Source organism: Schistocerca piceifrons, chromosome 2 (genome assembly GCF_021461385.2).
Source record: "Schistocerca piceifrons isolate TAMUIC-IGC-003096 chromosome 2, iqSchPice1.1, whole genome shotgun sequence".
NCBI classification, from domain to species: Eukaryota; Metazoa; Arthropoda; class Insecta; order Orthoptera; family Acrididae; genus Schistocerca; species Schistocerca piceifrons.
The window spans coordinates 385,114,786-385,141,183 of NC_060139.1; the positions used below are offsets into that span (position 1 = coordinate 385,114,786).

The 26,398-nt window shown below is 40.8% G+C and overlaps 1 protein-coding gene across 1 annotated transcript in view; it reads left to right on the forward strand.

The window, feature by feature from the left end:
• The window catches only part of LOC124777198, a 303,378-nt gene that overhangs the window by 113,497 nt on the left and 163,483 nt on the right, over window positions 1-26,398 (forward strand). Inside the window, exon 9 of the mRNA XM_047252513.1 lies at window positions 13,870-13,950. Coding sequence (XP_047108469.1) covers window positions 13,870-13,950 — 81 coding nt within the window. The remainder of the gene's footprint in view (window positions 1-13,869; window positions 13,951-26,398) is intronic.

The window sequence follows — 26,398 nt, forward strand, 5'->3', positions numbered from 1 at the left end:
ATTGCTGACAGTTTCTGTGAACCAGATGTTTTTTGTAATGGGTTTGAACTAGATGTCTTTTGTCATGGGTTGTGCCACTGAGAGGCGGCAGGGTATAGGCACTATGTGGCACTAGTTTGCAATGTGCGTTGCCCGTAATCTGCTCATCTGCTCTGTGTGAGAGAGGGTAGACCAAGCTTCTAAAATATCTTTCTCCATTTAAAGACACTCATTCCTAAAGTTCTCTTGTTGAAAATCACTCTTATCAATAAGCTGGGGTTGATAGTAAGCAGATGGAGCACGTCAGTTTAGTGGACCCTGGTTGTTCGATGAAATCTCCACATCCCAGGGCCGACAAATTCTGTAAAAAGAACACGTGGAGGCACTGAGAAGCATCTGTGAATTTTTTTTCTAACAAAAGTTATTCCACATAATGTTATTTGTCACTCATAGAAGTTTGATGCAAACACTTTGAAACACACTGATGATATATCTCTTAAAGTACATTGTTTGGTGAGTAATGCTACTTGTTGATATTAAGTATGCCTCATATTCAGTGTGTTTGGAACTTGAAGAATTTCCTTTTTTTGATTCCTTAAGCAGAGGTTACATTCTTCTAAATATATTACCACAGGATCTCTGTAAGTTGCAGGAGCTTTAGTTTTAACCTTACCTATTGATTAGGTTTGAGATTCATTCTGTTGGGTGTAAGGCTGCATTTGATACATTATTATTATTATTATTATTATTATTATATATAAAAACAAAGATGAGGTGACTTACCGAACGAAAGCGCTGGCAGGTCGATAGACACACAAACAAACACAAACATACACACAAAATTCAAGCTTTCGGAACAAACTGTTGCCTCATCAGGAAAGAGGGAAGGAGAGGGGAAGACGAAAGGAAGTGGGTTTTAAGGGAGAGGGTAAGGAGTCATTCCAATCCCGGGAGCGGAAAGACTTACCTTAGGGGGAAAAAAGGACAGGTATACACTCACACTCACGCACATATCCATCCACACATACAGACACAAGCAGACATATTTTAAATTTAAAATATGTCTGCTTGTGTCTGTATGTGTGGATGGATATGTGCGTGAGTGCGAGTGTATACCTGTCCTTTTTTCCCCCTAAGGTAAGTCTTTCCGCTCCCGGGATTGGAATGACTCCTTACCCTCTCCCTTAAAACCCACTTCCTTTCGTCTTCCCCTCTCCTTCCCTCTTTCCTGATGAGGCAACAGTTTGTTGCGAAAGCTTGAATTTTGTGTGTATGTTTGTGTTTGTTTGTGTGTCTATCGACCTGCCAGCGCTTTCGTTCGGTAAGTCACCTCATCTTTGTTTTTATATATAATTTTTCCCACGTGGAATGTTTCCCTCTATTACATTGATATTATTATTATTATTATTATTATTATTATTAACATTATTAACATTGTCATGAAATATGTTCTTCTCAGTACATAGTTACACTTTTTGAGTAAATATTCCCATCTTTGGTTCCTCTGTACTTGAATCTAACTTGTTAAATATCCCATGCGTCAACACACAAAATATAGCTAAGTGTCTCTGTCTTTAAACCAACTGTCCACTGCTGATTGATAAGTGAGATGGTACACTATCTGATCAAAAGTATGGGGTCACCTATTAACGGACATTTTATGGGTGTGTCCACCATTTGACTTTATGATACCTTGAACTCTGCTGGTGCACTTTCAGTAAGGTGTTTGAATGTGTGTGGAGGAATGGCAGCCCATTCATCCTCAAGAACCAAACCAGAGAAAATAGTGATGTTGGATTCTGGAATCTGGAGCAAAATTAACTGCCTGAGAGGTCCCAAAGGTGTTCCATGGGGGTCAGTTTGAGGTTCCCAGTCCATTTTGAGAATATTAATTGTCCACAAACCATTGCCTCACAGATGCTGCTTTATGAGAGGATACAATCAATCATTGTCTCCAAACTGTTCATCTACTGCATGCTGTACACAGTGCTGTAAAATGTGTTCGTATCCTTCACATTTAGTGTTGGGGGAACATGTCCAAACCACGAAAACACTTTCATACTGTAATACCACCTCTTCCGTACGTCACTTTATGGCACGTAATGTTTGCCAGGCATTAGCCAACCCCAAACTGTTCCAGGAGACTATAACAGGGTATAAAATGATTCATCACTCTTTATCATTCATATCCTGTCGTCCACAATACACTGGCACTACTTACACCACTTCAAGCATTGCTCAGTACTTTTAAGTGTAGTTGTGTGAATAATACTAAGAAACATTGTTTTCATTAACCTTAACACTGTTCATGTATACATATCCTGTAAACTAACTCATTCCATGCCATTTTGATGAAAGAATGATCTGTGCTACTTGTAACTAATTAACTAACTAACTAACTGGCAACAGAAATGAATAACATATGAGGAGATGTTTGTCTATTGTACTCCATTCTTTTTAACTCCCTACTCACAGCCATTGTGCTAGCTGGACTGATGGTAGCACTTTGGAACTCATGAGTAATCTTTCCACTGATTTCATGTGATTATTTAGAACCACCCTACTTAATGTATGATGGGCTGCTCTTGGTTTAGCTGTGGTTGTTCGTTTGCATTTCCACTTTAATCACATCACAAGGAGTCGACATGAGCAGCTTTAGAAGAGTTGAAATGTTCCGGATGGATTTGTTGCTCAGGTAACACCCAATAACTGGTCCATGTTCAAAGTCACTGAGCTCTCTCAATCAATCCACTCTGCTGTTGCTGCTTCTCTACTGAAAAAGCAATACTCCCCAACTCCTTTGACACTGGTAGGTCCACCTCTCACAACATATAGTAATGAAGGCTGTATTACATAGGGTGTCCGGATACATTTGATCAGATAGCATACAACCACAAAAAATATACAAATCTTAACTAAGAACAGAATTTAAAGAATACTAATCTCAATACAACTGAAGACCAGAACTTGGTAACCTCAGTAGCATGGGTGATAACTTTTGTTATGGCCTTCATAGTATACAAGATGGAATATAAGCTACATTGTAACATGGTGGGCTGTGACCAGCCTCTATTTATGAAATACAGACTCCACACCAAAACTCCAACTCAGAAAATTAGTTTTGCTGCCTGTGACATCAGACCAGATTTGTTTGAGTGATTTAACAAGTTGTCCACTCTTGTGTGTGATCATGAGTGTGCCCTCCTTCAGCTCTCTCCCACTTTGTGCCATGACTGCAGTCACACTTGCTGTAGTTATGCTACATGTGCCTCAGTTTTTGTTAAGTCATCATTTCTTGGTGTTAATCATGAACATGCTTGCTGGTAACTAAACAGAGGATGAACTTCAGGTCAATTCCAGCAAGCCAATATGACTTTTCTAGTGGGGTGGGCAGCAGAAGGGTTGTAATAATACAGATATCTCATTGATGGCTTCATCCACACTTCCATAGTACACATTATTTTGGCAGCCACTTTCAGTTTGGTGTTCATATAGCTGAAAGTGGCTGTCAGAAACAAAGTTGTACACAGACTTATAGGAACAATTTCTAGATTACAAACAGAATCTCCAAGGACTTCCGCAATTGCGATTTGGATTGAAATTTATTGAAACTGACTCAGGCTATAAATTGCGTGACTTGGTAGTCTATTTGTAGAATTTCCAGTTTTTTAAAATTGTATTTTTAAATGAAAGCACTGTGTGATGGCATCATAAAATTATAGGAATCATTATACACAGTAGCACTTTCTTTTTAAAAATAAACAAAACCTTATTCTACATCAGGGATAATCATCCTTTTTTCCTACCACCCATTTTTGTATCTCTATTAGTAGTAAAATTTTCTAACCATCCACGGGTTCCACAAAATGATGATTTGTAAAGTAGAGAAGTAACTTTACTTTATGAAATTTATAAAAGCAGAGTTATAGTGAGTTAAAGCATATAATAACCAGCGCAAAAAACTTCTGTCGAATCACAGAAAAGTCGAACATGCTCATCTTTATTATTAGACTCTGACTGAAAAGTGGGGTACCAGCTGCCTCATTCTACCTACCTTAGCATCTTTTCACAAAAATATTAGCCAGCAAATATATTTTCACTCTTTTTTTAGCATGGAAGTCACATCTCACTCCCACAAGCTGCCCTAACTGTAACTCACTCACACTCACTAGTCCAGTGGTCGTCCAACAGTGGCCCAGAGGCATACAACCCAAATCAAGTAATTGTTCAATCCACCATTCTCAGCTGTATTTTGTAATAATATGCATCTAGCAATAAACAGGCAAATACAAAAACATCGACTAGCCTTAACAGCTACTTACGGGTGTAGTTTTCCTGCTCAGCAAAAAACCAAAATACTTACAGAGGCAGTCATATTTTAAGATTGGCTTCATTCTAATTGATGGTTGTGAATTTGGCCATGAGCAAAGTAACATTCGTCAATTACCTGCAGGCCTTAATTTTGGCCGGAATGTGCTGGAATGTTATTCTGGCATCTACCAGGGTTGATATTATTATTATTATTATTATTATTATTATTATTATTAATAATAATAATAATATTGTTTTAAGTCTCGGGAACAAGTCAGCACCATAGATTTAAAACAGTGCATACATATTAAATCCAAATCTTATATCATGTGGAGATATAAATAATATTCATTGAGCAGTTACAATGCCACTATTTCAGTGTTGTGCCTGACAGCAGTTGAAAACATGACGGTATAGTTATGAAAGCTACTGACTTGTGCCAATATGCATCAAGCAGTGTTAGGTGACAGATGGCAGCACCTGTTTTTTATATTAAGTCTTGCATCTTCATTATTCTTGTTATAAAAATGATGTTTTAAAAACATGAATCTTTAAAAAAATGATGTCTCGTTTTAAGTTTTAATCATGTTGTTGTTGCTGCTACTGCTGCTGCTGCGATCTTCAGCCCAGAGACTGGTCTGATGCAGCTCTCTACGCTACTATCCTGTGCAAACATCTTCACCTCAGAGTAACTACTGCAACCTAGATCTTTATGAATCTGCGTAATGTATTCATTTCTTGGTCTCCCTCTATGATTTTTAACCCCCCCCCCCCCCCCCCCCCCTTCCACGCTTCCCTCCAGTTCTAAACTGGTGAGATGCCACAGAATGTGTCCTACCAACCGATCTCTTCTTCTAGTCAGATTGTGCCACAAATTTCTCTTCTCCCAAAACGTATTGAGAACCTTCTTATTATTTATGTGATCTACCCATCTAATCGTCAGCATTCTTCTGTAGCACCACATTTCAAAAGCCTCTAATCTCTTGTGTGAACTATTTATCGTCTGTGTTTCACTCTATACATGGCTACTCTCCATACAAATACTTTCAGAAAGAACTTCCTGACACTTAAATCTGTACTGTTAACAAATTTCTCTTCTTCAGAAATGCTTTTCTTGCAATTGCCAGTCTACATTTTATATCCTCCCTACTTTGATCATCATCAGTTATTTTGCTTCACAAACAGCAAAACTCTTCTTCTACTTTAAGTGTATCATTCCTAATCCCTCAGCATCACCTGATTTAATTTGAATACATTCCATTATCCTTGTTTTGGTTTTGTTGTTGTTCATCTTATATCCTCCTTTCACGACATCATCCATTCTGTTCAACTGCTCTTTCAAGCCCCTTGCTGCCTCTGACAGAATTACAATGTCATCAGAAAACCTCAGAGTTTTTATTTCTTCTCCCTGGACTTTAATTCATACTTCAAATTTTTCTTTTGTTCTCAGTATACAGATTGAATAACATCGGGGATAGACTACAACCCTGTCTCACTCCCTTCTCAACCACTGCTTCCCTTTCGTGCCCCTCAACTCTTATAACTGCCATCTGGTTTCTTTACAAATTGTAGATAGCCTTTTGCTTCCTGTATTTTACTCCTGCCACCTTTAGAGTTTGAATTGGTAATTTTCACACCTGTCAGCACCTGTTTTCTTTGGGATTGGAAGTATTATACTCTTCTTAAAGTCTGAGGGTATTCTACCTATTGCACACATCTCGCTCACCAGATGGAAGGCTATCAGTAGCTCTAATGGAATGTTTTCTACTCCCGAGGCCTTGTTTCGACTTAAGTCTTTCAGTGTTTTGTGAGATTCTTCGTGCAGTATTATATCTCCCTTCTCATCTTAGTCTATGTCCTCTTCCATTTCCATGATGTTGCCCTCAAGTACATCTCCCTTGTGTAGACACTCCTTCCACCTTTCTGCTTTCCCTTCTTTGCGTGGGACTGGTTTACCATCAGAGCTATTGATATTCATACAGATGGTTCTCTTTTCTCCAAAGGTCTCTTTAATTTTCATGTGGGCAGCATGTATCTTACACCTAGTGATCTATCTTTCTACATCCTTACATAAGTTTTCAAAAATCAAAACTTGTCATTTTTGTGGTGGGGGAAGTTTGTATGGTTGAAGAAGTGTGTTCTGGCACCAAAAATTTTAGAAATCAAGCACTGCGTTTTCTTTGTTTTCTGTTAGAGACAACTCACAGGCATGCACTTCGTGTACCACTCAGTTGCTACTGTAAAAATTTCAGATGGAAGTACCATGCCTCCATGACTGAGCATTACACAGACAATCATCTTAAAATGGGGTACATATTTGTTGGAAGGGATGTGAAATTGAATGAAGGCTGCTGTAATACAAAGCAGTGAGTATAAGAAAAATGACATTCAAAACATTTAGTACAAGAACATTAAATTATAAATTAAATTATATATTTAATATAAGAACATTAAATATGAGAACAGTTGCTGGTATTAACCAGTTAATCATCTGCTCATATAGATAACACAACAATACTTCGTTAGGCAATGTCAGTGTCACAACTTTGGGGTCACTGCTAATGGCGGCAATCTGAAGTACCACATTTCACAGGGTTGACGCACACACTACATAGAGGGTTTTTAAGACAGTTAAGCAGAGAACATGTAACATCAAACCTTGAAATAATGAAAGTAACTTCTAAGGCCACCAGTCTAGTGGTCATAGATTTCACTATACCCAAACTATGTAATGCCCAGCTACAGTTCTCCTACAACTGCTTAGTCTCAATAACTATGGTATCACTTAAAGCAAGGCATTAAGTTCACTCAGTTCTTATAATTTACAACTAGTGGGACTAGCACTTTTATTTCTACTGACACTAGCCGTTGCTTAATTTAGATCACAACACTTGTTGGGGTTTAGCCTCTTATCATTAAGACACAAGCCAGACTAGGTGATGAACAACATTGTCACCAGTTAGCAGAACATACAACAACAACACTCAGTTGGAGTGCTCCAGTTAAGCAGTTATGGTTGAGTGCAAAAACCCTTCTCTGCCCTAAAGCCAACTGCAGCAACTAAGCTTTGTTTTTCTCAGTCATACACAAGGAAACCAAAAGCCACCACATCACAAACTGACACAAAAATATCAGCAAGCACTCCGGCAGCGCGTGCTTTCAAAACCATTGAAGTAATACAAGATCACGACAGTTAATACCATTGACAGTGCCTCTGGAAGCTTGCTCGGATTCTGTAGTGTCACATCTCACATCATCGGCCAATACAATTGAGAGTTTCAATCCATGACTACTTAACCATATGTGACAAGCCTAGAGACAACATCCAATCTTTCTGAACATAAATGAACCAGTGACTTAAAATAATAAAGGGTCCAGGCATATGTGCTGTGTCCTTTTGGTGACTGACTTCAGTTGCCATTATTTGATTGTCTGGCCGAACAGTGTCCTCCTCTTGCAAGGTAGATGACCCTTTTCTCACTGTAATTTAATGAAATCAAACTCAAAAATACCACTGACAGATCAAGGTATTAAACAAACAATCATAACTTGTGGAGAGCACAATCATTTCACACACACAGAGAGAACAAGTGTCTCCCGTTTAGCAACAATGCGTTAAAAAGGAAACACTCACACAGGAGCAGAATTCAATTCCTCATATGCATAATGAATTGTTCAGGAGTGCACACAATCAACATGTGAAACTATGTAAACTTTGAAAGACCACCACCAAACGCATTGAGCCAAAAAAATAAGCACATCCACATATAACCAACGGCATGATCGAAAAGACTGCCCTAAGATCGACATACAGTGCCCTCATGTCTTATGTGCGCCAGGCAACAACAAACATTACCTGAAAACCAGTAGACATTGTTTCCACTAATCTCAACACTGCTTAACCCATAAACCAAAAATACAAAACCGTGTTTGCTGATCATAGCCTGTAATAACAAGCTTCAAGCAACCAAACAACTTTGACGAACACATAATAATGGAACATCCACCTTGGCTGATCACTAATCATAGTAATGGAACGCTCACTGTAGAGTAGACCCTGTTCTACAACAAGCGATTAAAACTGCCTCAGCTGATTGTAACTCATAGTAACAGAACACTCACTGAAGAGTAGAGACAATTCTGCAATGAGCTCTCAAAACTATGCAATACTGGCGAATGATTTGAGTCATAGCAACAGGTTTCTGTGAAGCTGTGTTTACACCTGTGCTCCTGGCAGCTAGTTGACAAGCGTCTGTGCTTGTTCCATTTGCAAGTAGAGGCAAGTGTCTCCCTGTTTGGTATGGGGAGATTCCTGTGCTCCCATGTGCACAGTTCAGAGGCATACACAACTTTGCATTGGTGCATGCACTTCCTTGCGTCTTCGTGCAACAGCTGCACATGCCTAGTGTGCACGGACAGTCTCAAAGTTGTAAATGCACCTTGAGGCTCCGAAGTGAGGGTCCACAATGCGCACACTATCACTGTGTATCAACACAGGATCTTTACCTGTCAACAAGCCAGAACTGCCCTCTTTGCAAGCAGGCCAGGTACCCTCTCTCTTGCCTCAGTCCACGTGCTGCAGCTTCCGAGTGCTCGCACTGGCTGCCACCCCAGGGTGAGAGTTCAGATCACCACGGCAGACCGACAAATCAGCACAGTGTATGGCAATTGGATGTACATCTTAATATCCTTCTCTCCCCTCTCTATGTCCATCTCCTCCGCTCCCTCTCTCTGTCCCATCTACTCCTCCACTTTCTCCATCCATCAACTCCTCGCCTTTGTCTGTCCATGTCCTTCTCCCCCTCTCTTTGTCCCTCTTCTCCTCTCCCACTCTTTATCCACCTCCTCATCTTTCCCCATCCCTCTGTCCATCACCTCCTTTGTTCCTCTCTATCCTCCTCCCCCTCCTCCTCCCCCTCCCCCTTTCCATCTCCTTCTCCCTCTCCCCCATCTCCTCCTGCCTCTCTCAGCATTTCTCCTCCCCCCTCTCTCTGTCCATATCCTCCTCCCCCTCTGTGTCCATCTCCTCCTCCTCCTCCTCCTCCTCTTCCTCTCTTTCTTCTCCATCTCCCTATCCAGGTCCTCCTCCTCCTCCCCCCTACCCCTCCTCCTCTCTATCCATCTTAAAGTCCTCCCTCTTTCTATCCATCCCTTCCTCTCCTCCTCTCTCTCTCCTACTCCCACCCTTTCAATATCCTCATCCCACTCCCCTCCCCTCCCCTCCCCTCCCCTCCCCTCCCCCTCTCTATCCATCTTAAAGTCCTCCCTCTTTCTATCCATCTCTTCCTCTCCCCCTCTCTCTCCTACTCCCACCCACTCAATATCCTACTCATCCTCTCCTCCCCCCTCCCTTCTCTGTCCAAATACTCCTCTTGAGCCTTTTTATTGTTATTGCAAATTCAGACTCATTAGTAGGACTCTAATCATAAGCTGATAAGCCGCAAATACAACTTTTCTGTTTCCTGTGAAAACCGACTGTATGGAAGAAAACTAAACTGCACATATTCACAGCAGAACAAAGCTGAGCATTTTCTTTCTCACAGTAGGTTTTAGGAGAAAATCTGTACAGTGTTATTAAAAAAAAAATTACATGGCCTATGTCCACATGAGTGTTTAATAATGTGTGCTTTAAAAATTTAGAGTAAACTGGTCAAGAACTTTACAAGATTTTTTTTTTCTAACAATGTTCATCTGTTATACATTATATATACATTTATATATTACTTGTATTACACAAATATATCGTGGTTTGACTACCTCCATTATTATTCAAGGGTTGTCTCAGCTGAAAACAATGCTACGATGCAAAACATTGAATACGTATTATTTGAAGTCTCCTGAGTGAGCGCACCAAGTTTTTGTCACTTCCGACAGATAGTGTAGCTGCAGGACAGTTTCAAAATTCCGTCTGTAAGTGATGTACTTTGCAAGCAATGTGCCGTCATTGAATTCCTCACTGCAGAGAAAGAAACTTTGGGGAATATTCACAAATGCTTGTGCAAATTCTATGGAGCATCTGTTATCAACAGAAGTATAGTCAGTCACTGGGCATGGAGGGTAAGGTCATCAGAAGCCTGTTTGGTGGAGCTTCACGATTTGCCCTGGTCAGGGAGACCATCCACGGCTGTCACACCTGATATGTTGCAGCAAGCTGATGATGTCATTCGCGAGGACAGATGCATTACAACTTAGCATTTGGTGCTGCATCAATCAACAAAGGAAGTGTGGATGGAATTATCCACACTCTTGGATATTCAAAAGTATGTGCAAGATGGGTCCTGCGGTATCTAACGATAGATCAGAAATTGCACAGAAAAACATTCGTCTTGATTTGTTGCAATGTCTTGAAGCCGAGGGGGGAGGCCTTCTTGTTCCGGATGTGACATGTGATGAAACCTGGGTTCACCATTTTGAGCCCGAAAAAAAAAAGTCAGTCAATGGAATGGTGCCATCCCCATTTCGCACAGAAGAAAAAAATTCAAAGCAACTGCTTCTCTCAATAAGGTCATGATCACCGCATTCTGGGACTGTGAAGGTGTGATTCTCATTGATGTGATGCCAAGAGGTGGTACTATTAATTCAGAAGCGTATGTTAACACATTAATAAAACTCAAGACACACTTCTGGCGACTTTGGCATCACAACTCAGGAGATGTTTTGCTGCAACATGCTGCCCTACACAAGTCTGAGGATTACTGAACACACCACAAAACAGGGTTGGACAGTGTTATCCCATCCACCCTGCAGCCCTGACTTAACCCCCTCAGACTTCCACTTGTTTGGGCCATTAAAGGTTGCCATTCATCAAAGACATTTTGAGGACAATGATGAGGTGATTCACAAAGTTAAACACTGTCTCCACCACCAAGACAAGTATTGTTACCAACAGGGTATGCACACCCTTGTTTTACATTGGAGGAAGGCCATAGGACGGGATGGAGATTACGTTGAAAAATAGGGTGTGTAGATAAAACGACATTCTTCATGTGTGTAATTCTCATTATGTTCAATAAAGAACTGTTGAAGAAAAAAAAAAGTGGTGCATTACTTTTTGGACAACCCTCGAAGATACATATAACTGATAACATTTACGTCTGTCAGGAAATATGCCTAGTCATTGATTGATTACAAATATAGCTGATGTTAGTTGCTTAGTTCTTTACACTTTAGATCATATTCACATAATGTGTTGTGATGTGGAACATATCACCAGAATAAAACACAGAAAACATACATAAAAAACTTGCATAAAAAATATGTAAAAAATAATATTTATATGACTACCTCCTGGCCATTTGAGTATACTTTTATGGCTAATGTTCTCCATTCAAGCATTCATGTATGATATAGAAGGAGCTGTTACAGCTAAACATTTTTAATGTTCATTTGAAAACACTTCCCCTATCTGCCAGACATTTTATTTCCATGTATATTTTCAAAGAGTCTTTCAGCTGCATTTTCACTCCATTTTGTGCCAAAGCTAGTCAGTAAACAGTAATGGAGATCATTTTTCATTCATTTTGTATTTGTGAAAATTTCTGTTACTTTCAAACTTAGATGGAGTGTTGGTAACAAATTTCATAAGTGATTAGATATATTGTGAGGCAGTGATTAATACTCCCAGCTGGTTAAAGAGATAACTGAGAGATGTACCGTAGGTGTCTGAACTCCACACGGACACTAGGAGTCAAAAATTTACGATGGCCTGTCACAACTATAGATTTCTTGTTAAATCAGTGATTTCATTTTGAAAATTCTGTCATACCCCATTCTGAAAATAAAACAAATTTAAACATGTAAAGACAATGTGCCTCTGTTGTGTATTTGACTGGTTGTTCACATAGAGGGGTGCTGATGAGTATCCACAGTAACACTGGCATGCCTTTACTTAAGACGGTTCCATTCAAAATGGCCTCATTCCTTCAGCTGTCTGTGTAGCAATCAGTTTGCATTGGTTTACAGTTACCTTGTGTGCATCTAGCACTGTGTTTGTATATGTGGTCATGTTCGTACTGTGTTACTGTCTAATGGGACAGAATCAGGAGACTTCTATTGAAAAATCTGCCGTAAATATAGCTCTGCATTAGGACGGCTGTTCTAGTAGAACAGTAGCAACGAAAGTGGCATAGCCCAATCTACAGTGGTGTATACATTGCAACAGTTCAAGCCAATTGGTGCTAATGTAAGTGTTTTACAATCTTGAAGGCCCTGAGTAACATCATACAGGAAAGGTCAGTACGTATGTGTACAGACATTAGAGGACTTGTACTACACCTGAAATTCATAAGAAATTAAATAGTATATGAGCAGCTGCAATCTCTCTCACGACAGTGCAACGCCTTCTTCATGAATAAGGTTTAAAGATGTGTATAGTGACCAAAAAGCTTTATTACACCAACGAAATAACGTGGAAAGATTGAATAGGCACAGGAACATAAAAATTTGAGCACGAAGCAATGGTCCAAGGTGTTATTCCCAGAAGAACCTAAGTTTGTAGTGTTTGGAAACCATTATAAAATGTTTGTTCCTCGACTTCATGTAGAATGTATGAAGAAGAGTCAGTGTGTCACGCGAATGGTGGAGGGTTGGTCACGGTGTGGGGATGTTCTGTGGGTGATACAGTCAGTGATCTAGACAGGTTCGAGTCATGATCTGTCACAAATTTTCATATTTGCCTATTGAGAAGTTGGTCTAAAACATCTGATGTCAAGGAATTCACATCAAAGAATATATTTGGAAATGACTACGACTGCCTCCAGATTAAAATAAAATGGCAGATCATTAACATAAAGCAAGGACAGTGGTGGGAAAATGATCGAACCCTTTCAAGTCAATGCAAAATTTTAATAGTTTAGTAGAAAACCTTCATAGCCAGTACAATTATTACTTTTAGTGAGCTAATAAATTTTGTAATCTCCTTTAGGCGAGTAGTTTTAGCATAAACTAATTTCATTGACAATTAATATGATCTTACAATGTTTTCCTGTAATTTTGGAAACCAATTTTAACAAATTATATCTGTAACCAGTTAAGTTAAATTCATTATTTTTCACTAATAACTGAGGTTAACATGCTGTTGTCCTTCCAGTCTTCTGTTGCTTGCTAAGTTGTGTGGTGGTTTAGAGAATCTACTTCTGTTTCACTACTTATAATATCCCAATTGTTTCCTCCTGGAAGCTTCTTGTGATATTTAAAAATACATGTGCATGTGTGTGTGCGCATGCATACGTGCCCAGACACACACACACACACACACACACACACACACACACACACACACACACACCTTTTTACAAAGATTGCTTTTAGGTAATCTGCTAATAAAGATGGGCCACTGTATAAAACTATTTATGCATCTTTAATTGGTTTTTTATTTGGTTCCTTGACAAACTGAAGTTTGTTTGTGTGTGTGTTCTTCTGTGTAATTTTTCGTTTATTGTTATTTGATAATTTTTGCATGGTGTGGACTTTAAGGGTGATAATGTAGTGTCTTTGCATTACATTTATTGTTAGTTGTATTAGTTGTAACCATTCCCTATGGCAGTATGTCCAGTTCATTATGTGTGTTTATTTGACCAGATTTTGAACGAAATTAAGTCTGAATTGGAATTAAAAGTTGCCTCAATATTAGAAGAGTCTGCAAATGTGAGCAATTCATGGGTGAGTACCATAAGTGAAATTAAATAACAGTTTCTCATTTTTTTGTCACTGTAATTAAACTGCCTTGATAATTCACTATTGAATACTCGGTTGGGTAAGATTATTATCACTACCTATTGTATTCGACATTGACTGTGCACATCTCATAAGTATGTTATGTAGATGTGGGTGGTTAGCCATAGCTTTTTCTTCACACATAATTGCCAAGGGGCAATTGATTAACAATGCCAAAAAAATTTGATTGACAGCTTTGGACAAAGACTGACAGTATTTCTGAGACAGTTAATTCGTGAATTGCTTGCATATGACTGCGGTAAATATGTTTATCATGGCTGTACAGATAAATAATGCTTGCTAGAGCTGTTATTTGTTATTTAAATTAGAGAAACAATGTTATCATAAAGAAAGAAAGAAAGACAAGCTACAGAGCATCAGTCCACCATGAAAGTGAGAAAAATTACAAAAATATGTTGAGTGACCACTAGTCAGAAATTAGTCCTTACATCAGGCAAAATTAACAGCTCTGGGGTCAGCTACAGGCAGGTCAGACCATTAGTTTTGTTGTGCTTCAAATGATCAGAACAACATTAACTGGTACTCTATGGAGTGTTCTCCGATGTATATAATTTTTGACATAGTGTTTCTTAAAAAGTGGCAATAATCTTATTTCATTATGTATATATTTTCAGTCTAGGAACAAAGAAAAATAGTTTACAATTCTCATTACCAGGTACAATTTTTGTGTCATTCTGACAGTGTAATAGCACCATAAGAACGGTTGTCTTACAGACCTAAGTATAAACAAGGCCCTGGGATTAGACAACATTCCATTAGAGCTACTGATAGCCTTGGGAGAGACAGCCATGACACAACTCTTCCATCTGGCGAGCAAGATGTATGAAACAGGTGAAATACCTTCAGACTTAAACAAGAATATAATAATTCCAATCCCAAAGAAAGCAGCTGGTAACAGGTGTGAAAATTACCGAACTATCAGTTTAATAAATCATGGCTACAAAATAATAACACGAATTTTTTACAAATTAATGGAAAAACTAGTAGAAGCCGACCTCGGGGAAGATCTGTTCGGATTCCTGAGAAATGTTTGAACATGCGAGGCAATAATGACCCCACAACTTAGCTTTGTAGATAGGTTAAGGAATGGCAAACCTACATTTCTATCATTTGTAGACTACAAAAAGCTTTTGACAATGTTGACTGGAATACTCTCTTTAAAATTCTGAAGGTGGTAGGTGTAAAATTCAGGGAGTGAAAGGCTATTCACAATTTGTACAGAAACCAGGTGGCAGTTACAAGAGTTGAGGGGCATGTAAGGAAGCAGTGGTTGGGAAGGGAGTGAGACAGGTTTGTAGCTTAGCCCCGATGTTATTCAATCTGTATACTGAGCAAGCAGTAAAGGAAACAAAAGAAAAATTCGGAGTAGGAATTAAAATCCGTGGAGAAGAAATAAAAACTTTGAGATTTGCCGATGACATTGTAATTCTATCAGAGACAGCAAAGAACCTAGAGCAGCTGAAAGGAATGGACAGTGTCTTGAGAGGAAGATATAAGACGAACGTCAACAAAAGTGAATCAAGGAGAATGGAATGTATTTGAGTTAAATCAGGTGATGCTGAGGGAATTGGATAAGGAAATGAGATACTTAAAGCATTACTAAAGACGAGGAATTTGTTAACATCAAGTATAGATTTAAGTGTCGGGAAGTCTTTTCTGAAAGTATTTGTAGGGAGTGTAGCCATTACGGAAGTGAAACATGGTCGATAAACAGAATGAAGAAGAATGCTGAAGATTAATGGGTAGATCACATGACTAGTGAGGAGGTACTGATTGGAATTGGGGAGAAAAGGAATTTGTGGTACAACTTGATTGGTAGAAGGAATCGGTTGGTAGTACATGTTCTGAGGCATCAAGAGATCAATTTAGTATTTGAGGGAAGTGTGGAGGCTAAGAATCATAGAGGGAGACCAAGGGATGAGTACACTAAGCAGATTCAGAAGGATGTAGGTTGCAGTAGTTATTCGAAGATGAAGAGGCTTGTATGGGATAGAGTAGCATGGAGAGCTGCATCAAACCAGTCTCTGGACTGAAGACCACAGCAACAACAACAATGAGAACACCAAAGTGATTCCCATATTTAATGTCATCTTGGACCATGATGGTGAACTGTTGATGTCAGTATCAGAGTACATGATATAAATACAAAGAACTGGAGAGCTATAAGGGTAATAAATGAAAAATGAATTGGGGAATTCAGAAACAGTTCACAAAATACACACTGGAGAGATGTGCACACAACCTCTGGTGTTAATGAAAATACAACGTATCCTGTAACATAGGTTACTTTGAAAATGTTTTTCAAGGAAATTAACCAGTGGAATCAGAATATCACGCAAAACTGAGAGAAGTTCTGCTTGTCTTCAGTGGACAAGGAAGGTGACAAGAGTTAAATTACATTATAAAATGTGCTGTAAAATTCTAAGCAAAATCATCAGTGTTTCAGATAGAGGAAGCTCATTCTGAAGTATTAGAGTGTGAAGGTGCACGCTACTATATATGAGCCCAGTTACCCGGAACAATAGAAATTTATTAAGTCAGTGAACAAACAACAATAGTCTCTTGATGCCTAATTGATGTACTATGAATAACAAAACTGCAGTTCTTAGGTGTGCAGCTTGGTGCCAACTTAGCCTGTCACTGTACAATGGAATGTCCTTGGAGTGGTTGGAGGCGATATCTTGTGAGACTGAGTACTTAGAGACGATATCGGTGGCTAATCCGTTGTGACATGGGCTGCAGTGGTAGCTGCAATGGCCATGAGGTACTGAATCTGGGGAAGACCAGCGTCAGTCGGGTGAGCCTCTGAAAGTAATACCGAGCGAGGTGGCGCAGTGGTTAGCACACTGGACTCGCATTCGGGAGGACGACGGTTCAATCCCATCTCCGGCCATCCTGATTTAGGTTTTCCGTGATTTCCCTAAATCGTTTCAGGCAAATGCCGGGATGGTTCCTTTGAAGGGGCACGGCCGATTTCCTTCCCAATCCTTCCCTAACCCGAGCTTGCGCTCCGTCTCTAATGACCTCGTTGTCGACGGGACGTTAAACACTAACCACCACCACACCACATCTGAAAGTAATGAATGACAGATCAAGGTGGCGCTTCTGATGTGCTCGATGAAGAGAGTTCCCTATTGAGGGACTCCAGATGGTTGGAGCTTTGCCACAGTAACTGCACAGATTGGTTGAGCCATGACCTATGTAGATTGCGGGAAGTTACAGGGATCAGCACTTGGGGGCACATGACTGGCAGCAGTAGTGTAGTGCCAATACTGGCAGCGACTCTTGTGACAAAGCGTGCGCCACCATGAAGCATGGTGACCGCTAGAGACTTGGAGGAAAACTATCTAGACATCTAGTTATATATACGGAAAACTATCTAGACATCTAGTTATATATACATCGATTGTTTACCTGTTCTTGTCAGAATCTGTGTAGCTAGTAGGCAAGGAAGTTAGCCACTGGTGGTTCATGGCTGTATGGAGGGTAGTAGTATCGAAGGCGCTAGCCGCATGGTGATAGGTCCCACCTCCATTTATGGTGACGCAATTGTAAAGAGTATAGGACCCCTCAAGGGTGGAGACAGACAGAATGGAGGAGGAAGTGCCAGGTCAACATTGTGAAAGATGGCCTAGACACTGAAGACAGCAGCAGAGTTGGGGTTGAGGTTTGCAATGAAACTTCCATGAGGGCAGTACCAAAAGTGCAGTGAAAACCAGCTAGCGGCCCATTGGTGCAATGTTGGATGCCTGGGAAGTAGCTTTAGTCAGCCATAGTGCCAGTAGAGTCAGTGTCGTCGTAACTGCCGTCTGCTGTGCAGCGAGCTACCTTAATTTAAGTATTAACTGTATTTTTCTTACTTGTCATTTCTTCTTCCGTGTGTATTTGCTTTTAAGAAGCTTTAATTGTCGAGTGCTATTAATAGTTCCATAGATTTCGTGTTTGTTTTGAACACAGTCAGAGAGTCCCTTTAGTCAACCATAGTGCCAGTAGTGCTAGTGTTTGTTTTCAATACAGTCCAGAGACAGGTAGTGCTATTTTCATTGTTTTCTACAAGAAGTGCCTAGCAACCACAGTTTAGTGAATAAACAGCCGCCTTTAGTGAATTAGCAGTCTAGTTAAAGGTTGATTAACTCTCTTCAGTAAATTTGATTCCTTAGGATGGATAGGATGTGTGACTGCTGTGTATGGACGCAGGAGGAGCTGGCCACTGTTCGCGAACAGCTGAGCGTGTTGATGGCCGCGGTCAGCCGTCTTCAGGCTGCTGCCTCGGAGTGTAGCGGCAGTGGGGAGTCTGGTGCGTCGCAAGGTACACCCCAGGTGTTACATGCTTCACCCACTGTCCCTGCTGTCGAGACATCTTCGCTTGTACTGAGCGCGGTTGGGCCACCCTCTCCCCAAGGGGAGTGGCGGGTTCAGCGGCGTTCGCGGCGCACGAGGCGGAGGGTCAATGTGGAGGCTGGCCGTGTGGCATCGCCCGCTCTGCCTGTGAGTGGACATGTGGCTGCTCCTTCAGCAAGGTCCGAACAGGCACACGGGGGGAGGGGTTTATTAGTTATTGGGAGCTCCAACGTTAGGCGGGTGATGGAGCCCCTTAGGGAAATAGCGGGAAGGTCGGGGAAGAAGGCCAGTGTTCACTCTGTCTGCTTGCCGGGGGGTCTCATCCGAGATGTGGAGGAGGCCCTACCGGCGGCGATAGAGAGCACTGGGTGCACCCAACTGCAAATTGTTGCTCATGTCGGCACCAATGACTCCTGCCGTCTGGGTTCAGAGGTCATCCTCAGTTCGTACAGGCGGTTGGCGGAATTGGTGAAGGCGGAAAGCCTCGCTCGCGGGGTGAAATCAGAGCTAACTATTTGTAGTATCGTTCCCAGAACCGATCGCGGTCCTCTGGTTTGGAGCCGAGTGGAAGGCTTAAACCAGAGGCTCAGACGATTCTGCGAAGATCTGGGGTGCAAATTTCTCAACCTCCGCTATCGGGTGGAGAAATGTAGGGTCCCCCTGAATAGGTCAGGCGTGCACTACACACCGGAAGCGGCTACAAGGGTAGCGGAGTACGTGTGAAATGCACATGGGGGTTTTTTAGGTTAGATACTTCCCTCCCTAGGTCCGACAAGACGCCTCCTGAGACGCGGCAAGGTAGGAGTAGGCAAAATGCAACAGGGAGTAACAATATTAATGTGCTAATAGTAAACTGCAGGAGCGTCTACAGAAAGGTCCCAGAACTGCTCTCATTAATAAACGGTCACAACGCCCATATAGTACTAGGGACAGAAAGTTGGCTGAAACCAGACGTAAACAGTAATGAAATCCTAAACTCAGATTGGAATGTATACCGCAGAGACAGGCTGGACAGTGAAGGGGGAGCCGTGTTTATAGCGGTAAGAAGTGCAATAGTATCGAAGGAAATTGACGGAGATCCGAAATGTGAAATGATTTGGGTGAAGGTCACGGTTAAAGCAGGCTCAGACATGGTAATTGGATGTCTCTATAGGCCCCCTGGCTCAGCAGCTGTTGTGGCTGAGCACCTGAAGGATAATTTGGAAAATATTTCGAGTAGGTTTCCCCACCATGTTATAGTTCTGGGTGGAGATTTTAATTTGCCGGATATAGACTGGGAGACTCAGACGTTCATAACGGGTGGCAGGGACAAAGAATCCAGTGAAATTTTTTAAAGTGCTTTATCTGAAAACTACCTTGAGCAGTTAAACAGAGGACCGACTCGTGGCGATAACATATTAGACCTTCTGGTGACAAACAGACCCGAACTATTTGAAAAAGTTAACGCAGAACGGGAAATCAGCGATCATAAAGCGGTTACGGCATCGATGATTTCAGCTGTAAATAGGAATATTAAAAAGGGTAGGAAGATTTTTCTGTTTAGAAAAAGTGACAAAAAGCAGATTTCAGAGTACCTGTTGGCTCAACACAAAAGTTTTGTCTCAAGTACAGATAGTGTTGAGGATCAGTGGACAAAGTTCAAAACTGTCGTACCTAATGCGTTAGATGAGTATGTGCCAAGCAAGATCGTAAGAGATGGAAAAGAGCCACTGTGGTACAACAACCGAGTTAGAAAACTGCTGCGGAAGCAAAGGGAACTTCACAGCAAACATAAACATAACCAAAGCCTTGCAGACAAACAAAAATTATGCGAAGCGAAATGTAGTGTGAGGAGGGCTATGCGAGAGGCATTCAATGAATTCGAAAGTAAAGTTCTATGTACTGACTTGGCAGAAAATCCTAAGAAATTTTGGTCTTATGTCAAAGCGGTAGGTGGGTCAAAACAAAATGTCCAGACACTTTGTGACCAAAATGGTACTGAAACAGAGGATGACCGACTAAAGGCCGAAATACTAAATGTCTTTTTCCAAAGTTGTTTCGCAGAGGAAGATTGCACTGTAGTTCCTTCTCTAGACTGTCGCACAGATGACAAAATGGTAGATATCGAAATAGACGACAGAGGGATAGAGAAACAATTAAAATCGCTCAATAGAGGAAAGGCCTCTGGACCTGATGGGATACCAGTTCAATTTTACACAGAGTACGCGAAGGAACTTGCCCCCCTTCTTGCAGCGGTGTACCGTAGGTCTCTAGAAGAGCGTAGCGTTCCAAAGGATTGGAAAAGGGCACAGGTCATCCCCGTTTTCAAGAAGGGACGTCGAGCAGATGTGCAGAACTATAGACCTATATCTCTAACGTCGATCAGTTGTAGAATTTTGGAACACGTATTGTGTTAGAGTATAATGACTTTTCTGGAGACAAGAAATCTACTCTGTAGGAATCAGCATGGGTTTCGAAAAAGACGGTCATGTGAAACCCAGCTCGTGCTATTCGTCCATGAGACTCAGAGGGCCATAGACACGGGTTCACAGGTAGATGCCGTGTTTCTTGACTTCCGCAAGGCGTTCGATACAGTTCCCCACAGTCGTTTAATGAACAAAGTAAGAGCATATGGACTATCAGACCAATTGTGTGATTGGATTGAGGAGTTCCTAGATAACAAGACGCAGCATGTCATTCTCAATGGAGAGAAGTCTTCCGAAGTAAGAGTGATTTCAGGTGTGCCGCAGGGGTGTGTCATAGGACCATTGCTATTCACAATATACATAAATGACCTTGTGGATGACATCGGAAGTTCACTGAGGCTTTTTGCGGATGATGCTGTGGTGTATCGAGAGGTTGTAACAATGGAAAATTGTACTGAAATGCAGGAGGATCTCAGCGAATTGACACATGGTGCAGGGAATGGCAATTGAATCTCAATGTAGACAAGTGTAATGTGCTGCGAATACACAGAAAGATAGATCCTTTGTCATTTAGCTACAAAATAGCAGGTCAGCAACTGGAAGCAGTTAATACCATAAATTATCTGGGAGTACGCATTAGGAGTGATTTAAAATGGAATGATCATATAAAGTTGATCGTCGGTAAAGCAGATGCCAGACTGAGATTCATTGGAAGAATCCTAAGGAAATGCAATCCGAAAACAAAGGAAGTAGGTTACAGTACGCTTGTTCGCCCACTGCTTGAATACTGCTCAGCAGTGTGGGATCCGTACCAGATAGGGTTGATAGAAGATATAGAGAAGATCCAACAGAGAGCAGCGCGCTTCGTTACAGGATCATTTAGTAATCGCGAAAGCGTTACGGAGATGATAGATAAACTCCAGTGGAAGACTCTGCAGGAGAGACGCTCAGTAGCTCGGTACGGGCTTTTGTCAAAGTTTCGAGAACATACCTTCACCGAAGAGTCAAGCAGTATATTGCTCCCTCCTACGTGTATCTCGCGAAGAGACCATGAGGATAAAATCAGAGAGATTAGAGCCCACACAGAGGCATACCGACAATCCTTCTTTCCACGAACAATACGAGACTGGAATAGAAGGGAGAACCGATAGAGGTACTGAAGGTACCCTCCGCCACACACCGTCAGGTGGCTTGCGGAGTATGGATGTAGATGTAGATGTAGATGTACCACAGCCGAGTACAATGACCAGGGCAAGATGGCACAGGATGGAGACCTGCAGAAGGCATGGTGCATGCATGAGAGTTGCCTGTTGGACAATAAAAATGATGAAATCCATAATTGGCATCGGGGCAGCATAGGACAAAGCTCCAGCTCTCGGCTGATATACATCTGTGGAGCAGCAAGTTAAGTATTTATTTTTTTCTGTTTTCCGTATACTATATTTATTAAATTTCGTTCATATTTTTCTGCTGCTGATGTTCAATCTTGCGTTTTTGTAAGGGTGAATTCATTCAGTCTGTAGTGGACTAAAGTACGCATCATGTTGGAAGGGGGCCAAGTTTTCAGCCATTCTGCGCATCCCCCTCCACTAGCCACTGGCAACCATTAATGTTCATTCTCTTTCTGAGCAGGTAGCAGTGAGTTACAGCTAGACAGTGAGAATCTCACTCCTGCATGCTGCACTGTTGCCGTACCTCGCAAGAACTGAATTATTCGTTCAGCTGTCAGTGTTTTTTTGTTTTCTTTCTTTTCTTGTTGCAGTGTAGGTGTGAATGTGTATCTGTAAATGTGTATCTGTAAATGTTTAAGTGTGATTAAAAAAAAGCCAGGTGATGGTAATAAATGTTATGTGCTTCACAAGCAGGCGAGGGGGATTATTTACTGCATTCACCACTTTTTCAAATGTGACTTTGAAAGCAGGTCTCCTACTGTTGACATTTGAAGACACAAGAATGGACTCCAGAGCTATATGGTATCGGCAAGAGAACTTTAAAGAGAATTGTAAACGACAGTGTCAGAGCTGTAGGAATGATAGAAAAAAGTTCGTTTAGTGTCACCTGGAAAGCATTGATATCGCACGGAACCTGTAACACAAATGGATGGTTTTAACAACAATGTTTTAAAGTGCTCCATGTGAATGATGAATGCCCAGCATCACAAAAATGTGTTTCAGTTATGCAGGAGAAAATGAGCTTCAATGGTAAGTGCTTCATCGATGTAAAGAATTTTAAAAGATGTTGGTTCCTGATATGTTGAGAAGAGAGTTTTTAGTTCAAAGAAGTGACATAGGAGCAGTACGAACTACATCCCATATAAAAATTCAAGATTGAAGCGAAGCCAGTAACTCAACAGTGTATTACCTTGATGAAACATGAGCCAATTAGAATCATTCCAGGAACATCTGCTGGAAAATGAGTGAGGGTTCTGGCAGTTTCAGAGTTTTCATAGGAATAGGTTCTCGGATAATTATTCTGCATGCTGACTGTTCTTCTGGTTTTGTTTCTGAGAGTAAACTTGTATTTACATATAAGAAAAACAGCAGTGACCAGCATTCAGAAATGAATGCTGTCAGTTTCGTGACGTGATTCGCTATTCTTGTCATACCTTGGTTTAAAGTTGGTCATTGCCAGTAATAATTCAACTATTACAGAGAAAGCACCAAGTATAAACACCAGAAAAGCACATATTTGTCTTTGGCTTAAAAATAAAAATTTTAAGCACAGTATATATCAGACTTTTGTCTATCTCCTACAGCTCGTTAATTTGTACAAGTCACGTGACAGAATGTACGAACTTGACTTCCTTACATGTGAATGGGATCACACAGTTTTGCATTTACCCATGTGTCGCTGCCAGTGTAGTACTATGGAATTAATTTGGGCAAAGGATAAGGCCACATAATACGTGATCGGGGTGGGGGGGAGAGGGGGGGGGGGGCATTCAAGGTAACAAGGTAAAATTCACTGAATCGCTTGTGCATGAGGCAATAGACAACATCCCACCTGTAGTAGCATGGGCACAATCTATGTGGCATGCTGAAAAGCTTCAGAAAGAATAATTTGACTGGGAAGTGATGATGGATATAAGTCTTGAACCTATCATCGTAAATTTACAATCAGATTGTTTGGAAACAGACTCAAATAGAAGTGACAATGGTATTACAACGTAGACTATGGAACAAAGCAATAATATTTCTTAGTTGTAAAGACTTGTGGCTTAAAAGGTGTTTTTGTCAACTTATCAGTTGCATACAAATAATGAGAACTTCCTAGCCTTTTTGATAGGACTTTGTATCCTTTGAATTATTCAGACTATAATGTTCAACATATTGCCCAAGGATAACTTAAGCTTCTCTCACCATGTTTTATCCTCTAATAACACACGAAAATGCTGGATAAATTTGTCAAAAGTCCAATATTTCCGCATGCATTTGGCATTTGGCATTTTCAAGGCACAAACTGGGCAAGATCCTAAAATGTCAAGAACTGTTAGTGGTTGAGATATAGGTGGTTTTCGACATTATCAGCATCATTCCCTAATGGTTAATTATTTGTGGATTATAACTGTAGTCTCTCACTGTAATGTCGAATGAGTTAGTTTACCCTCATAATTCCCGTTAACAACAAAAAATATAGTAACTTACTGACCATTTTTATGACAGTCTTTTCATTACTCTTTTCTGCCACTAATTCTTTTTTATGCACAGTGATTACACTTAACTACAGTCAAACACATCAACACACTTACCTTATATACATTTTAAAAATTCCATTGAGTAGAAGCAGTTGTCAAGCAAATACAGGGTGTACATAAAGTCCGGGAACTCTTTCAATTATTTATTGCACAAGAACTAAACATTGTACAGAAGTCATACATATTGCATTTTGAAGAGAAACTCTGAAAGTTTTTTTTTTTTTTACAAATATTCGATATGCGAACCATGAGTGACCCAGCAGACGTCAATACGGTAATCGAATTCTTGCCATACCCGTCCCAGCATGGCATCGTCGACTGTGGCATTCACTTCCTGTATTCTCTGCCGGAGCTCTGCTACATCACGTGGTAGAGGCAGTACATACACCAGATCTTTAATGTGTCCCCACAGAAAAAAAAGTCACACGAAGTAAGATCTGGTGATCGGGGAGGCCATTTCGTGGAACAGCTGTCCCCTTTTGTAGCACTACTGATCCATCGATGCGGCAGCTCCGTGTTAAGTTACCCACAAACTTCTCGATGAAAACAGGATGGAGCCCCATCTTGCTGAAAGATGAAAGGAGAGTCCAATTGCATGTGAGGCATCAGCCATTGCTGCAACATGGCCAAGTAAGAATATCTAGTGACGGTGTTCTGGGTGAAGAAGAGTGGCCCGCACAGTTTTCAATGTGACAAGGCACAAAAAACGTTTACCTTTGGGTAATCACGCTCAAATTCAATGCATTTGTGTGGATGCTTTGTACCCCAGATTTGGCAGTTATGGCTTTTCACTTTCACATTAGTGTGAAAAGTGGCTTCATCACTAAAAATTAAGCAGACAACAATGCCATCCCTAAACTCATTCAATTGTTGCAACTACGAACAAAACTCAAAACGCTTGTCTTTGTCCTCCAATTTGCATGGTTTCGTAGACAGCTTCTGTCACAGGACTTTCCACACTGTCATTGGAGCCATTTCGAGTTCACAGGATGCACAACGGACTGATTTCTTTGGACTCCACATTCACTTCCCTCACTCTGGGATGTACACTTCTCTTTGCTGGGCACAGGCAACGCGTCTAACGAATTTGTTGTGCCAGTGGTAAATGGCCTTCCTTGTTGGTGGCTTCTTACCATAATCGGTTCTAAACATCCATTGAACAGCTGTAGCACATTTGTTGAACTCCCACACACAGAAAGCTTGCTCCGCACCTTTACTGGCCATGTTTGTGACTAGCGCTGAGCAGCAAATTACCAAACTACGCTGTGGCAGTATAAATGGAAAAAAACCTTCAGGGTTTCTCTTCAAAATGACATATGTATGATATTTGTACAATGTTTGGTTTTTGTGCAATAAATAATTTAAAGTGTTCTTGGAATTCATGTACACCCTGTATAATGATATTGGTTTGTGCTTGAAGTTCATTTCGTTGTGTATTAAATTTTTTCTTATAATACAGTTCAAATTGCAATAAATGATAATTATTGCAAGCAGTTTCAATGATCTTGTCATTAGACAATTGTCATTTTGAGAAAAATTGTACTTCAAGTTTTCACAAAGCTGTGTCAGTTGTTCTCGCCTCCCAACGTTGTGCAGCGTAAATCTGTGGAGCAGTGGATGCAACATGGTCAAGACGTGAATTAATATTTCTCTTATGACAACTGATCATAATTGGTTTTAATATTTATTGTTCCATTTGTAGATTTGAACGTATAATATGATGTACCATAGGCAAATGTGCCTGACTGTTGTCTGCTGCAATGCAGTTCGGCAACATGGACTTTGTTTGTCCGCTCTATGCAGCCGTGCATGCGCATTTCTCATCCCTCCACTGCTCCACCTCTATTCATGGAAGTGCCATCTTACGTGACATGAGAAATAGTTGCTCACTGAACAGCCAGCTACATAGCCTACTAATGCATCAGCATCCATT